Source organism: Parus major, chromosome 15 (assembly GCF_001522545.3).
Source record: "Parus major isolate Abel chromosome 15, Parus_major1.1, whole genome shotgun sequence".
In the NCBI taxonomy this organism is placed as follows: Eukaryota; Metazoa; Chordata; class Aves; order Passeriformes; family Paridae; genus Parus; species Parus major.
The window spans coordinates 1,540,455-1,556,408 of NC_031784.1; the positions used below are offsets into that span (position 1 = coordinate 1,540,455).

General features: G+C 44.0%; 1 protein-coding gene across 1 annotated transcript in view; it reads right to left on the bottom strand.

The window, feature by feature from the left end:
• TMEM132B (transmembrane protein 132B) overlaps window positions 1-15,954 on the bottom strand; it is a 210,226-nt gene that overhangs the window by 141,448 nt on the left and 52,824 nt on the right. Inside the window, exon 2 of the mRNA XM_033518228.1 lies at window positions 7,921-8,800. Within this exon, the coding sequence (XP_033374119.1) occupies window positions 7,921-8,800 (880 nt within the window). The remainder of the gene's footprint in view (window positions 1-7,920; window positions 8,801-15,954) is intronic.

The following is a 15,954-nucleotide window of genomic DNA, read 5'->3' on the forward strand; positions in this document are numbered from 1 at the left end:
GACACCCAGCACTGCTGCACCCAGGGCTCTGACACCCAGCACTGCTCAGGGCAGGAAGGGCAGACAGAAAGCTGCAGGGAGAGGAGAACCAGAGCACTCAGGGCTCTGGAAAGCTCCAGAAGAGCCCCTGCCCTGGTGCCCCCCGTGTCACTCACACTGGTCCCACTGCAGGGGCTCTGGGGCTCTGCCAGCCCAAGGTTCCCCATCCTGGCACTGTGGCGCTCCAGGGCTGCCAGGGAACGGTGCAAGGAGTGCAATAGCTTTAACTGTAAGCACCATTTGCTGTGCCTCAGAATGGCAGACTCATTTGTCACTGTTTTCTTCTCCTGCAGCTCTTTAGATTCATCTGGGATCCAATAACTTTGTTAATATGATTTCTTTCATAACCTGGCTGACTACAGCATCCAAGACAGACGTGGCAGCTATTTGAAGCATTAAATACCTCACACACAGCACAGCTCCCTGCTCTGCCTTGTCCAAAACCATTTCTTACGAGTCTTTTATTGACATAAATTGCAGGGGGAGCAGGAGCAGCACCCAAAACAAGAAGATATGCTGACACTTTTCTTGCAATATTTGGTTTCCTGCTCTTTCTGAGAGTCCTTCCTCCCCAAAGCTGTCAGCAAACCATCACACTGGCCTTCTTCTATCAGACCATGCAAAAACTCATGGGTAAACACAAGGACAAAAGCAACTCCCTGTTGCATCAGGGGGAACATGAAGAAATTGAGATCAATGTGCTCACTCAAAGCAATACTTCATCAGCTTCACGGGAGAGTAATCTGGTTTTTACCAGGATAAAATGACAGCAATGCATGGCCTAAAACATCTCAGGAGAAAAGGAAATTTCAAAGTAGTCACATTTTTCTACTTTTAATACTATTCATTACTCTGAATGTAATGAATAGAAGGAGAAGTAACTGCATCAACGACCGAATCACTGTTGTGTCTGACTTGTTTAAACAAGACTGTGATTTACTGCACTGCCAGCTAATGAAGAGCTGTACAAGAAGCTGATCAATGCCATCATTGTCTGGCAGCACAAAGCAGGGACTACTCAGCATATTGTCCAAAACAAAGGCTGCCCCCAAGCTCCCCGCCAGGGACTCCTTTACGAGGACACACAGTTTGCAGAGAGCCACAGTGTGCCCCAAACTTGAAATGATCACTCAAAGACAGGAACCTTTGCTGACCTGTGTTTCCAACCTGAGCACAAGGTAAAAAATAAAAGAAATGGATGAAGAAAATGTTTGTCTTACATCTGTCTTCCTTAAATTGCCCTTTGTGATACTGTGAACTTAAGCAGTTTTGTCACCCCGAGGCAGCTTTGTGTTCATTAACGGAGGTAACTGAACTCAGAGCAGGATGCTCACAGGCAAAACTCAGCTTCTAATTCCATCTTCTGTGGTTTCCCTTCCCATTTCAGAGCTGCACCAACATAAATCACAGCAAAGGTAAGACAGGACAGCCCCCAGCAAAAGCAGGTTCTGGAGAAGAGCAGTGGCAATGTCCTGAGCCTTTGTGGCCCCTCTGATTCAGTTCCTCATGCAAAGGCATCCCCACCCCACACATCCCCACACTGACAGAGTCTGAGCAGGTGCCACAAAGCCAGACTTAGTGGTCCCTGCTCCAGAATGCCCTCCCAGGCAGGCTCAGCTCGCAGGTGCTCTCGGTGGCAGGCAGTGCTGGCAGGGCTCTGCACACCCACCCAGCCCTGCAGCAATCACCGAGCTCTGCAGCTAATTAACAGGAGCTGCCATGGTGAAGCTTCTGGAGATGGGGTTCAGCTCACAACAAGCTTGCAGAACCTGAACCATTTAGAAATGTAAAATCTTTTTCCATTACCATCAGTAAGGCAGAGTTTGTGTGTCACGTGGCGTGTTGGCACCTTCCAGATCCATGGGAAATGCTTTTCACATCCTCTGCAGAGCACAGCAATGCCTGCTGACGCTGGCAGACAAGAGATTGTCAGGGCTCCTCTCACAATCCTTTCCTGTCACTCTCGTGCCAAACGAGCTGGGGTGTCAAACGAGATGCAGAGCCACACAGCATCCCACAGAACAGCCACGAGAGCTGCTCGTGCACCCAACAACTTGGAATCTACACAGCTCCCTCTCTTTCTTCTGCCTTTGTGCTTCTGGATTTGAGACACTGCAAACTGAAGTACACAGCACTGCCGTGTCCCTGCTGCTCACAGGTGCAGATGGGCAGATGAATGACATAGCTGAGGTGCTGGCAGGGATTGAATGGAAGGAGAAGGAGGGTTTCAAGGCAAACCAAACACCTTTTCCAATGGGAAGAGGATCCTTGTTTCATTCCAGCTGTACTCAGTGTTCTAGCACACAACATGAAATATTCCCAAACCACCAAAATTCAAATAACTGTCAGGCTCTTCACCAAAATCACTGGTGGAATACACACACAGGCTAAAGATCTGTAATTAATCTAATTCTGCATTTTGATCCACCCTCCTCTCCAACTCTTACAAACATTTCCCCACTCCCAGGAGAGAAGAGAACATCCTTGAGCCAAGGCTGTGGAGGCCAAGGGAAGGAGCAGACGGTGGGAACACCTGCCACAGTCACCAGGACCCTGGCCCCATCCTCCTTCCCCTACCAGCACCTTCAGAACAGCACAGAAACTTGCTTTGGGCACATCCAGGACCCCTTCTGCAGGGACACAGAGATTTCCATCAGGAAACATCTCAATTAAAAACCCCTGTTTTATCACCAAGAGGCTGCAATCCCATCTGGAAGCGCTTCCAAGCCAATATCCAACAATTCCCAGGGCTTCTCTCTGTCACTGGAGCTGCTGCTCTGCCTGTGCAGTGATCATGGACAGCTGATTATTGCAGCACATAGTTGACCTTTATCTAAAATTCCATTAAAAAGCTTTATTGACTGTAGTCTTGCAGGGTCTTTCAGGATTCACTGGGTCATTTATTCCCTGTCGGAGATCCATCGCTTTCTGAGCTTTTAGAATTGCTCGAGCTCTAAGGAGGAGGGGTTTTTTTGTCATTTTGAACTGGTTTTAAGACTGTATGAGGGGGTGGTTTCTTTTCTTCTCCCTCTCCAGGGTGGCTAGGGCAGAGGAGGTTATCTTAAGGCACGTGAGGAGAGAGAAGCTGCCAGTGTGGCACAATTATTTCCAGGTTGCTTCATGGATACGGATGCAGCAGAGCCATGGACTGCCAGCAGCTCCCAGAAAAGTTGTTTGCTTTTTTTCCTTTCTCAACACTTTATTTCTGCTGAATGTTCATCCTAAAAGGATGTTTCAGTGAATCATTTCTTTGTCTCTCCAGTAATAATCCCAGTGACAGTGCTTCCCCATTCCCACCAGCTTGCTTAGGAGCGATGAAGGCCATGTGGAGCCTCCTCCTCACAGACAGCCAGGCTGCATTCCCCACAGTCTGTACTCTCTCATTTTCTATGCATTTCCAGATCCAAAACCTTCTGTTTTCTTTCCCTTGTTTGCTCTTGGCAGCTATTGGCAGGAGACATCCTCTTAATGATCTTTTTCTGGCCTTCTAGACGACTGCTCAGACTTCTCCAGATCTTTCATTATTAACGCAGAAGCCTTGTAAGTCACTTTTAATGGTCTGTGCAATTTTTATTCCTTAGCAGGAGACATCACCTCCTCCATATGGATATATGTTTATTAATATAAATCCTTAATATCATTTTGCCTAGTGAGAATAATCAGGAAGGGCCTCCTGGCATGTATTACACCTTGTCCTGGTTCATCCCCCAGTCCAAAGGCAATCTTTGCCCTGCTCTGCGTGGAGCAGGGCAGGGAGGAGTGGATAATCCTTCTGAGGCTGCCAAGGCACTGAGTGACAGAGAGGTCCCTGAGCAGGGTCCTGCCATGTCCCTGCAGCCACAGCTCCACATCCTGAGCCACTGCTGCTTCCCTTCCCAGCCCCTCACTGTTACTCCTGGAATTTCTCCAATCTCCAGTTCTGCTCTGACCAGGCTCAAGAGAAGGATGGGTTGTTGGTGCTGGGGATGTGTAAAGGATGCCAACAGACCCACGTTTTGTGTGTGACAATTTGCTGTTAATGCTCAGCTTTCACTGACACTCACTCACTGACAGTTTAGATGGGGACACTTGGAAAACAGGCCAATAATCCATTGTTTACTCCTAAAGAGAATGTCCTCATTTCTTTCCTGTAACCAAGGGGCAATTGTCCATTTATTTCATTAAACCTTCTCCTGCTGTACAAATTGAGTCCCATTTTTCTTTTAAATACATCCTCTGAGTCTCAAGATGGAGTTAAATAATAACAAACACCACAGAAGAAGCAGAAGCCATTCCCAGTGCTATTAGATGAGATTTCTGTTCTTCCAGTTGAGCAGAAATTGTTTTCTCCTGTCTCTTTTATAACTCCTCCATGTATCAGGAGACTTCTTCTGTTTAGCAATTAGCACTAAAGTTACTGTTACCCCTTCTGTAGTCATGATTTCCATCTTTTCTTTCCTCATTTACTGCATTTCATCTAAGGTTGTCAGTGAAGAAGGAAACAGAGATACTCCAGCATGTCAATGGACAAAAAATGCCTGAAAATTTGTGACACTGAAGTATGTGTGAGTCCTGCTGGAATCTCAAAGCTGTCCTTCATTTTTAACTTTTTTTTTTTTAACAAGGTGGCCCATAAAAGAGTTTAATCATGGCAACACAGCCCATTCCACCTGCCTTTACAGTTAAACTATGCTTAGTGACGAGCCACCAAACATAATGGGCAAAATTTATCTTCCCAGATGGTGAATTTTGCAGCACAGATCACACCAGCAAGGCCACAAATTAATCTCCAGTGTCACAAGCATTTCATGGCACACATGTATAGATCATCTGTCAACAGAGGCAGCAACACGAGTGGCAGGCACAGCAAAGGCTCTAAATGCACCCTGAGCCCAAATTGTGCCCCCTGACACGTCCCTGTCCTTCACTGACACCCAGCCACCCTGGCTGGATTCCAGCAGGAAAAGAAACAAATGTGTTTTATTTAAAACACAGCACCAACTCCACCTGAAATTGAAGTTATTGAGCGAAAACAACCAACCAAGACTTTGCTCAAGGCAAGCCAAATCGGTTTGGACTGCTGGAAGGGCTGGAGTGATAGCTGGAGCTTCACAAACAAGCTGCAGTGTCACCCTGTGAGTGACATGATGGGGAGGATGGGGATCTAACAAGCAGGTGTCTCTCAACTCATTGCTGAATCAAGGAACTGCTTCCAACTGCTCTTCCGTTTCCAAGCTTGGTTAAGAATCACAGATTTCACCAAAACAAAAAAGAATCAGCTCCCATATGAGAATTGAAGTCAGTTCTGCTAGGGAAAATCCAGCATAAAATAAAATACTATGCAACACAGCATGAAATAGTAAAAAGGTGCATAAAATTGAGCATATCTGCTCCTTTGCATCCTGTCAGAGCTCAAGGCTGCCATCAAATGCTTGCTGAGAATGACTTGGTTTTGATCTATCCTCTCATATGAGCCAGACCCTGCTACACTTACAACAGATATGATTAAAAACTATCAGTTATATTAGGCAAAAATATATTTCCCAAGGCAAACATTCACTTCAATGTATTTTTCTCTGGCTATAATACACACAAATTCTATGTACATAAGAACCTTCTGGTTTTTCACAGACATTAGCATTGAGCAGAGAGACAGGGAAAGCTGGTGAGGGAAACTGCATAAATTAGATGTAGACACTATAGTGCTTCTCTTTCCCTCAGCATCATTTCCTGCCTTCCATGCAAACTTCAGCTGGAAAATCTCTCCCTGGACCCAACATATATCATTCAAACTAATCACAGCATCAGTTGCAAAGGACTCTTTCCATTCTGAAGGGCAGGTGAACCACCAGCAGAATTGCATTCTGCCTCTCACTTTCAGCATTCAGCTGAAGGGTAAATAAAAATACTTTCAGGTTTCTCTGATGAAAAGCACAATGCAAGCAAAGCCAAATAAAAGCCCGGACAGGCTAGACTACAGAGAGCCAATAGTGAATTTTCCAAGGAAATATTTCTGGGCACGTAAAACATGCTGATTTATTGTAACAGAAACATTTCCTGGAGATGAACAGATTCCATACACTTTTCAAAGAAGGAAATCCCCATGGAAACCTGCCTGCCTTCCCAGCAGCTGGGGAGCACTGAGATGGACGTTCCACATGTTGGGAGAACAGCTGGCAGCTGGAGCCATGAAATCCCACGGGCTGTGGGACAAGCTGAGGTCTCTTGTGGATCATCCCAAGGCTCCCCAGTCTGCTCCCTCATTTTCTGCTTCCCTGAAAACCCAGGTTAGTCACTTGCTCTGTGCTTCCAGGACCTGTTTTGCTTTTGAAAGACAGCATTTCAAGTGTCTCTTTTTGAAGAAGTTTTTGATTATTTCCTGGCCAGCAGAAATATCAAAACTTTACCCTTGCACCATTATTTATGAGGTAAATGCTATTTTAGAAATCCCAGTGGAAGGAAAACATCCTCATCTTAGGCTGTCTTTAATACCTTGGGAATTTTATCAGTGGTGTGGGGAAGAGAACAAAACCCTGAGAATTAAGAGCTGATGTTAAATCCTTGCAGAGCCTTAGGCAAATTCTATAATCTCTCTGCTATAGCACTGGGGATCAATAGACGCCTGCAGAAACCCGACTGCTCCGTGAGGCCAGTCCAGCTACTGGGGATGGATGCTGGCCAAATCCATATTTAACAAATTAAAAACAGGAAATCCATGGAAAAGCACGAATAAGTTATGTTTAAAGGAAGACCCTTCCTGACCCAAACCTTTTAAAGTTTGGTTAAACCCCATTATATTTCTCACACATTTTCCCCTCTTAGCAGAGCTGTGCTGTGAACCACTTGTCCCCATTCAGGCAGCAATCTGTAAGTTTATTAATATGCATGTGCTATTTCACAAATGCTGAATGATTTCAAAGTGCTGCATAAGGTTTGCTGTCTGTTTTCTCAACATCTGTCCCCAAAGTGCACTTCTGTCATGTTCTGCTCCCGTTGTTCCCGGATCAAGAAGTTGGAAGTAAGGCACGAATCTGCTCTGAGGTTTCCTTGCAGGGGCTGCAGCTCCTCCTTTCCCAAGAGTCTCACATCCTTACAGCACAAGACACTTTCCAGTTACCTTTTGGCCCTTTTATTCCCCCAGTTTGGCTCACATTTCTCTCTGAATTTGGTCCCTGTGCAGCTCTGAACCCAGAGTCTGACAGCTGAGGACACGACAAATGCGCAGCACTAACCCTGGGGGTGGTGAGAAATGCCTGAACTCTCCTATTACAGACAGATTCACAAGGAAAGGTCAACAGAGTCCCCAAACTTAAAAAACAAAAATGGGCCACGAAACAAGCAATCAAAAGCTTGAATGATCTCACAGGAAAACTGAAGACAACTTGCAAAGTTTGGCCCCAAATCCTGACTCTGCCAAAGGATTCCTACAGAGTCTGAGCTCATTTTCTCACCTCTCAGCTCCCCTCTGCACAGTGCAACAAAAGAGTTCTCACCACTTTTGACCTGTGCAAGATGTAGCCTGTACATTTTGGAAAGATGATGATAATAAAGTTGATAAAAACAGAGGAAACTTCACCAAAGAAACAGAAAACCCTCCTGCAAACTCTTCAGCAAAACACATCGCAGCTGTTACCCTGGCTGACTTACAGAGGCAGAATTATGGCTGGAAGCAAACATTAAATTAAAACAAAAAATAATCAAACCAACATTTATAGCCCATACTTTAAAATCAATGTCCATGTTCCAAAAAGTGTCATCCACACAGATAATTCAAGACTACTTATAGTTTTCCCCTTCTAAAGAGGAAATGCAGTTGTTCTCTCATGAAAACACTAAACATAACCAAAGATTTACATCCAGCATTGATTTACCCCATCTGTTTTGCATAAAAAATTCTCTTACCTTAATACAAACTGGTCTGCTAGCGAGTAATCAGCCAGGAAAACGTGGAAGGTCACAATGTCACCCTCTCTGACTGGGCTGAGTGGTAAGTGAATAAGGATATTTTCATCCACCCTCAGTGAAGATTGCTTTAATTTGTCTTGATTTGGGTAAACAACGATGCTACCAATCCTCTCCATAGCTGACAAAGCTTGGTGTTCATTCTCTTCACCTGCATGGATATTGTTTTCCCATTTTGCATCCTCTGGAGAGCATTCCCCATCCACTGAATAAATCTTATAGAAGAGCTCCACAGTAATCCCTTCAAGGGAGGATGTTTCCTCTGAAACCAGAGGTGGAGGGGAGCTGAACCAGCTGGGAGACAATTCCAACTCCACAACACATAATCCTAGGTGGCCTGTCAACCTACAGCTGGCCACCACTTCTCTGGACTCCAGGAAAGCAAACATCTTCACACAAGGCAGCATCTCCTCGGAGTCGTAGTCATCCCAGTCCCTCCCCGCAATATAGAACAAGGTTTGTATTTTAGGTTTGTTGGAATAGATGGAGCTGTTGATTATGTGGGATTTTAATTTCCAATTAAAAGTGAATTTATTTGTGAAACCAAAAGATGCAGAAGTCAGCATGAGGTCCAAGGGAACGGGTTGTTCAACAGAAAAGGGTCCGTACGTGGCATTTAGGACAGGTGGCTGCTTGGCTTTGTATATAAAGAATGAATCCACCCTAGACTGCAAACTGGAGTTCCTCATGATATCCTGGTTGGCTTCTTTGAGGAAGAAGAAAATATCAGCGTTGGAGACGTGAGGGCTCGCAGGGAGATACGTTGGCAGGTTTGAGAATCTCTGGATGCTGTCCATGATCCCTCCTCGGCTCTCCACCACTGCAGGCCAAACAGAAAAGGAAACAGAAACACAACTCAAATGTTTGCTTAGCACGGCCTCAGTTTCTGACAAAAGCAATGGATTACAGGGGATCAATACTGCTGGCCACAATTACAGAACAATCTGACACAGGCACCATGGAATAACACTTTTGTTCAAAGCTCAGGCTGGAAACACTGCATCAGCTGTACAGCTCCCTTTCCACCTTCCCCAGTCTGTTATCTGCTTGAAAGCCATTAATCAAGTACTGGCTACCACAAAGAGAGGATTGATTGGCCACATCCCAAACTAACTTCCAAAACTTTTTACTGGCACTCTATTTATTTTTTTATCATCAGATCAAACTTTCAGCTTCTCACTCGTGTTTCAATGTGCCTAAGAAACTGGCATATTGAATATTAGTAGCAGTAAAACAGAACAGTTTAAGCAGTAAAAACTGAACATTTACTTTAATCTACCATCACTAACACACAAAGCAATGAGGATTGAACATCTGCATCACTCCCAATCCATTCTGCCAGGTCAGCAGAAGGAAGTCAGTGAGAACCTGATAAAACCTTCATGTTCTTGAAACCAAAACTTTTCCCACTAAAATATATGGGGTGTGATAGAGGTCTCAGTGGGATGGATTTAGAGGAAAGGTGAACCTGAAGGGGAGAAGGAGAAATCCTTCACACACAGAAGGTTCTCAGACACTTAGAAGGGTTTTTTTGGTTTAATTCCTGAGGAGAATGGAACACATTCAGAAACCACTGAAGTTTCTCAATAACACAATGGTCAATCCTCCAGCCAGCTCTGAGCGATTTTTCCCAGGAAAGAAAAGATTCCAGAGGGAGGGAGGGATCAAACAAACATCTTTGTTTGGGCTGATCTCTAATTAATAGTGAGATATATTCAGTCTGGGCCGTGATTCTAGCAGAAACAGTGGCTCTTTCAAACTAACAATTCGTACTCTCCAACAAAAAGCTGGTGAATCCGAGCTCCTGGGACTGGAAACAAACAGAAACCCGAGGAATTAAAATGCAGCAGCTCCATAATGCACAGAGATAACAAAGGCACAGTGACAGAGCCTAAGGTCAAAGCTCTCGTTGTCTCTCTGAAGCCCAGTGGTGATTTCAGTGTTTGGCAGGGCTGGGCAGAGCAGATACACAGCACACAAACAATTACACCTGCTCAAGCCAGATGACTCAGATACTTCCAGCCACAATTTAGCAGAGATAAAAGCTCTAATATTTAAGCTATTTTTTTCAGGTTGTGTGTTTTTAAAGCCTACATTTATCAAAGACAGATTCTAAGGCAAATCCCATCCATTTGACTTTGCCCCGCTCTTGCTCTCAGCTGAAATTCTGGTCATTTGTTTTTTGATAGTTTGATATTATCTACAGGTGTTTAAATGCCTCTCATTTCACCACAATACTTTTGCTGTATATTTACTTGTGTCAAGGGGCTTTTCTCAGCCATTGGAATATTCTTGGGAATTAGTAAACATGCAAAAATATACAAAATCTGCCAAAAAATAAATTAACAGCAGGAAACTCTCTACCAACAATCTCCTCTCTCAGCACTGCAGGTGGGGATCAGGTCAGGGCTTCCTCTCAGCTCCACAGTGTTATAAATCCATATTGTGATATTGGCTTTTGCAAGTATTAAGATGAATGCTATATGTTATATGCTTTTGCTATTTCTTTTTCTCCTGCTAGCAAATTTTAGGCACAGGTCAAGAAGAATTTTAGACTTTAGGGGAATGTTCTGTCTGTACAAAGCAAAAAAACCTCCAGGGAACAGATGATGGGGCCCAGGCTGCTATCAACACTGCCCACCTGTAGAAGAAGGAACCCCAGCCCAAATAAAAAGAAGATAAATGAGAAATTAAGAACAAATGCATGTGCTGTAAAAAGGCAGACCTGGGGAGTGGCTACACAAACTAATTCTTAGAAAAGTTTGAATATGCGTTAAAACCCAACAGCACAATGGGGTAAAAGGGGTGTTCCAAAAATAGCAGGTGTGCTCCTGGTAGCGTGCCAGGGCACCTGGCTGTTTTAACCCTTTATTATCTTTGTCTCCTAATTGTCTTTTTATTTATATTAAACTTATTAATATTTATTAAATGAGTGAACCTCGTTTTTCACAGCAGGCAAATGCAAATGCAGCCCCACCTGGGTGTCCCCTGCCACCAGCCCAGCTCTGGAACAAACACACCAGCACAGCCATGTGCTGTGTCCAAAGTGGACTCTGATCCTGGAAAAGCTGAGACAGGCAGGGAAGAAAAGGTATTTTTTTTCTCTGCAAAAAATTCAAATGCAGACAAGCCTCTTTCTGGATTAATTGTAACTAAATTGAACCACATTTGAAAGTTTTTATTTATCATAAAAACTTTGCAGCTGTACAGATAAGCAGCCAAGCAGATAAGCAAGGAGCCAGAGCAGCAAGAGGACCCTCTGATTCCTGGAGCAAGAGCTAAAATCTCCTTCCCCCAAGGCACACCAGGATGCAGAGGAGATTTAAACACTGACAGAGCTGCAAACCAAAAACAAGACAAGGCTTAAATGCATTTGTGTTTACATTACAGGACTCCCACACACACTTTATGCAGATATTTTATCTCTCTCAGGCAGTGATTTACAGGAAGTTTAAAAGGGATGTTTTTCCCTTTCCTCCATTTCATTACAGTGGCAACTTTTCAGTGCCTCTGCTCAGAACTGGGATGAGGACTAGGATATCATCCCACTGTAACTCAAACAAAATGAGATACAAATTTTGTCTGAAGGCTTATATGGGAAGCCATAAACATCAGCAGACAGGGCTGGGCTTTGTCCTAGAACCAGCCTGCAACAAAATATGATATCTGAATTTAGCAGCATTTTATGATGTTGTAGGAAGATCTAAAAAGAAATACTTCATACGATGGCAGGCCAACACCCCACCTTTTTAATTCAGCACGTCAGCACCACAGCATCAATCTCCTTACAGCAGCAGTCAGAAACCAGACACTTTTGGAGCTTTCTGGTGTGAAATAATGCAATGAAAAAATCACCTGCTCCTTTAACAAGCAATCCAGCAAGATCAAAGAGGGCAGAACACTAGACCAGAACATGGGTTAGTTCTAATTAGGTACCAAAAGAGCTGAGGAAAAGTAAATGGAGACCAAATGAGCATCCCCAGAGTTTTCTGACACAGCACAGCCTGGTTTGCTCAGCCTGCTGGGGCACTGGGGGTGCTGAGGGGAGATGTGTGGAAATGAAACATTGTTGGATGTGAATTGAGATATTTAGTTGGAATTTTGGAAAAACTTTGACTTTGTAACAGGTTCTCTCCAGGTGCCCCTTCCTGGGCCTGACCCTGCTCAGCTCAAATGAAGCTTCTGTTCTTTTCTCTTGATATTTTTTTTATCTAATCATAAAATTATCCATCATTTTTGGTTTTAATCTCACTTGACCCTGGGCTGACACCACAAAAAGTGGCACAGGACTAAAAGAGATGCAAAGCCAGGGCTGCAGGTCAGACTGTGCAATAAAAATCTGCCATTCAAGGAACTCCAGATTTCATCAAAGCTACATTTCTCAGAATTCATGCTTTTTAATAAGAAATAAAACAAATATTCTGCTGGAAGGCAGTGGTGGCAGTGGCAGGGTGGTGTTAAAGACAATGCATCTATTTTAAGTAGTAGTAAGAGGAAATTCTTTTAAAACTATCTTTTTGTAGCTAAAAAGGAAAATAGCTCCTGATGGAACATAAATCGAAATTTCACACCTAAATCTTGTCTCTGCTTTAGCAAACTACTTAACAGGAGCCAAGTCTTCCATAAGCTATCAGTAATTCTGAAGCTGGAGGTGCAAGGAACAACAACTGTTTAAAATTGCAACTCTTTCAATATCCTTTTTCTCTGAAAACAAACAAGAAGCCAATCCTGCACCTGTGGAAAAACTGTGAAAATGTTAAAATTCATCTTTCCTGCAGCATCATCAGAACTGTAGAGCGAGCTGATACAGACACTCCTCTTTGTAAAAGAGGAATAATTTGAAGTAATGTGGTGCCAGTAAGTGCTATGATGTTATCCATGACTCATAGAGGCAATCAATGGCTTGTCTGTACAGGAGAAAAATCACCAGCCCCTCCCAGCAGCCCTCACTGAAACACCATAAAGATCAAACTACACATGTACATTATTCCACTATAAAAATGGCTCTATTCATAATAATTATTTTGTCCTGGAATTGCAGGCATTAGCCTTGAATAAAAACACACTGTATCCCAGAATAGGCTGTCTACAGAAGGAAAGCTATTCTGGAACTCATAAATGATAGGAAAAGAATGAATCTGGAGCAGCTGTGTAGGTCACTGCCTCTGATATAGCCAGGATGCTGCTCAGAGACCCCAGCTATGAGAGGCTGTGAGAGGTGATTTGTCCTGGCCACAGCTGGGAAAACTCTGACTCCTGAGCCAGGAGGAGGAGGAGGAGGAAGATTAGAGAGTGTGGAAGTCTACTACGAGTTTATTCATCATTTGAGCACTGTGAGTAGGCTAAGCCTGGCTTGGAGAGGATTTTGGGAGCCTGGGTGAGCACCCACCTCGTGTTCTCCCTGACTCACTCCAAGTGAAATGAAATGCCCAGGAAAGGAGGATGTCACTGTTTACTTCCTACATTCAGAACCCATCCTGTGACTCATCTCCTCAGTTTTACATTCATAAGGAAAATGAGGAGAACCCTCCACAGTCCCCCTGAGGGGTAAAATTCCATCACCCAACTAAAGGAGGAAAAATTCCATCACCTTCCATTCACAAAGAAGCCTTACTCCTTTAATGTTTGCCTTGGTTATCCAGCGAACTCCACAGGCACAGAAAAAGAGCCATAATGACAATTAGTGTTTTCAGCTGTAACAGAATAATTTGAAAATACAAATGATACTGAAAGAAAGAGTTAAGAAGTGCTCCCAGTATATTTTTAACATTAAAGTTAGACCAGAAGCTGTCAAGATATAAAAAATAATAGTGTGAGAAGAGATGATAAAATCCCTTAAAGCTTTTCTCATTCTCTCTTCCTCTTATCCTAATTTCATGTAAGGCTAGAACTTGATGTAGGACTTGCAACCAATTCACAGTCCTTAATTCAATCCTGATTGCACATTTGTGGAGACACTGATTTGCTTTGCAAAACATTGCTGGACCAGCAGCTCGTTTGGAAAGACAAGAAAAAGGATGTAATTAAGAAAAGAAACTTAATCCAAACATCTCCAAGTGAAGAGAGGTTAATTAACTTTTGTTGGCTTGGGACAGTGTCTCACATCCTTATCTCCAAATGTCTGAGTCAAACTTTCTGCTGCCCAGACTCCTCTGCAGCTGCACATTCTGGCCACTCTCTGCTGCAGCTGCCCCATCCCATTGCAGAATCCCAGGCTCCAACCTCCCTTTCAGCAAATGAGGGAATGTGCAGAATTCCTCACCCTGTCCTAGCCCCTGCAATCTGCAGGGTGAGGGAGCAGCCCTGTGAGGAGCTCTCATTTCCAGCCTGGAGCTCGAGCACTGAAGGTGGCCAGGGCAGAGCTGTGCACGCCAGGCTTGGTGCCCATGGCAGAGCAGCCCTGCACATCCCAGCTCTTGGCTCCCTCTGCACTAAAGCTTCTCCTCCAAAATGTTTTTTAGAGGCTTTTATGGCTCCCTCTGAACCTTGTTCAGTGGGAAACATAACAGAGACACCTGCTTTTATGGGCTGGAGTAACGGAGAAACCACATGCCTATGTTTACCCAGCGCTCTGCTTCCAAAAAAGCTTTAAAGCAACATGTCTGGCCTCATAAATCTTTTGTCTACCAAAATACATTTTTAAGTGCGAAATTAAACCATGCATATGAATGAAATCCCTGACCAGGCCACACATTCAGCCATAAATTGTGTTATTGTGTTCCAAAGCAAGGCAAGTGCTTTGCCTGCTTGCCACTGCCAGCAGATTAAGTTGGATGCTGAAGTTTCTGAGCTGGTGCTTTCTAGAGTTTTTAGCTTGCCTGCATTTTGCACAGTCACCCATACTGAAAGACATATGTGCAGCAAGGCCACCTACAGATAGTAATAAAACCGTGCTGTCTGAAAGGCTGCCTATAAATCTTATTAAAGTAATCCCTTCCCTGAACCCAGATTATTACATTCACCTTTATGGTAGAATAAAAATTAATTTTCTCAGCTATAATAAGTGTATGATAAGAAGGCATCGCTTGGGACTAAATAAAGATTATAATTAACTCCAACTGAATAAATCTAAATTTAGCTTGGACTAGCAATTTGCTTTCATGCATTTTCCTCTACGACTGAGTGAATAGGTACAGAAGGATTAGCATCCCATGCCAGTTCCAGCACTGCTGTCACAGAAAGGACTGGGACAGAGTGTAATCCAATACCCAAAAGGCCTGAAGATTAATTCAGGGTTCTCTATCAGCAAAAGTTTGGAAAACTGGAGAAAAACAAAAGGGCTCAAAATTGCCATTAGCCTGGCAAGGAAAACGTGAAGTGTTGGACTCCAGAGGGAATATTGCTCCCTCTGCTCCCTAAATCAGGCTTAGGCAAAGGCAGGAGCTCTGCCCCAGGCTGCTGAGAGCACATTTAGGGGAAGCTCCGTCTGTGATTGCTGCATCTTGCTCTTTCCTACCAAGCATCTGCTCCTGGCTGCTGCTGAAAAGGGGCTGCTGGGCCCTGACCTGCGACAGTCACTCCTCATCTGCTTTCCCTCACCTGCCACACACCACAGGTGACCCTAAAGCAACTGCAAAACAAGATGCCACAACGTTAAACAAGGACATTCAAGCAAACAAAACAGGGTGAAGTGAATGTGAATGCATCAGACAAATATTCCAAGCTTACCCTGACATTTTACTTAGTTGCAAATAAAAACCCTTAGAGCAGAGCTATACCCAGCAGATTAGAGATTTATCCTTTTCCAAGGAAACAAGGCTTTACTTATAAAGGGTTGAGGAACTGCCTCGTTAAGCCACTACCTCATTATTTGTGTTGTCTGGGAAGATGATTGTTAACAGAGTTATTACTGGGAAGGAGGAGGTCCAGCTTGTCCATCACAATGGCCCTGGTGTTTATCCTCTGCAGTGCACAGCCCGAGCAGTGAAGCTCCTGTGCCACCTCCTCCTGCCATTCCCTGCGAGCCCATTCCCC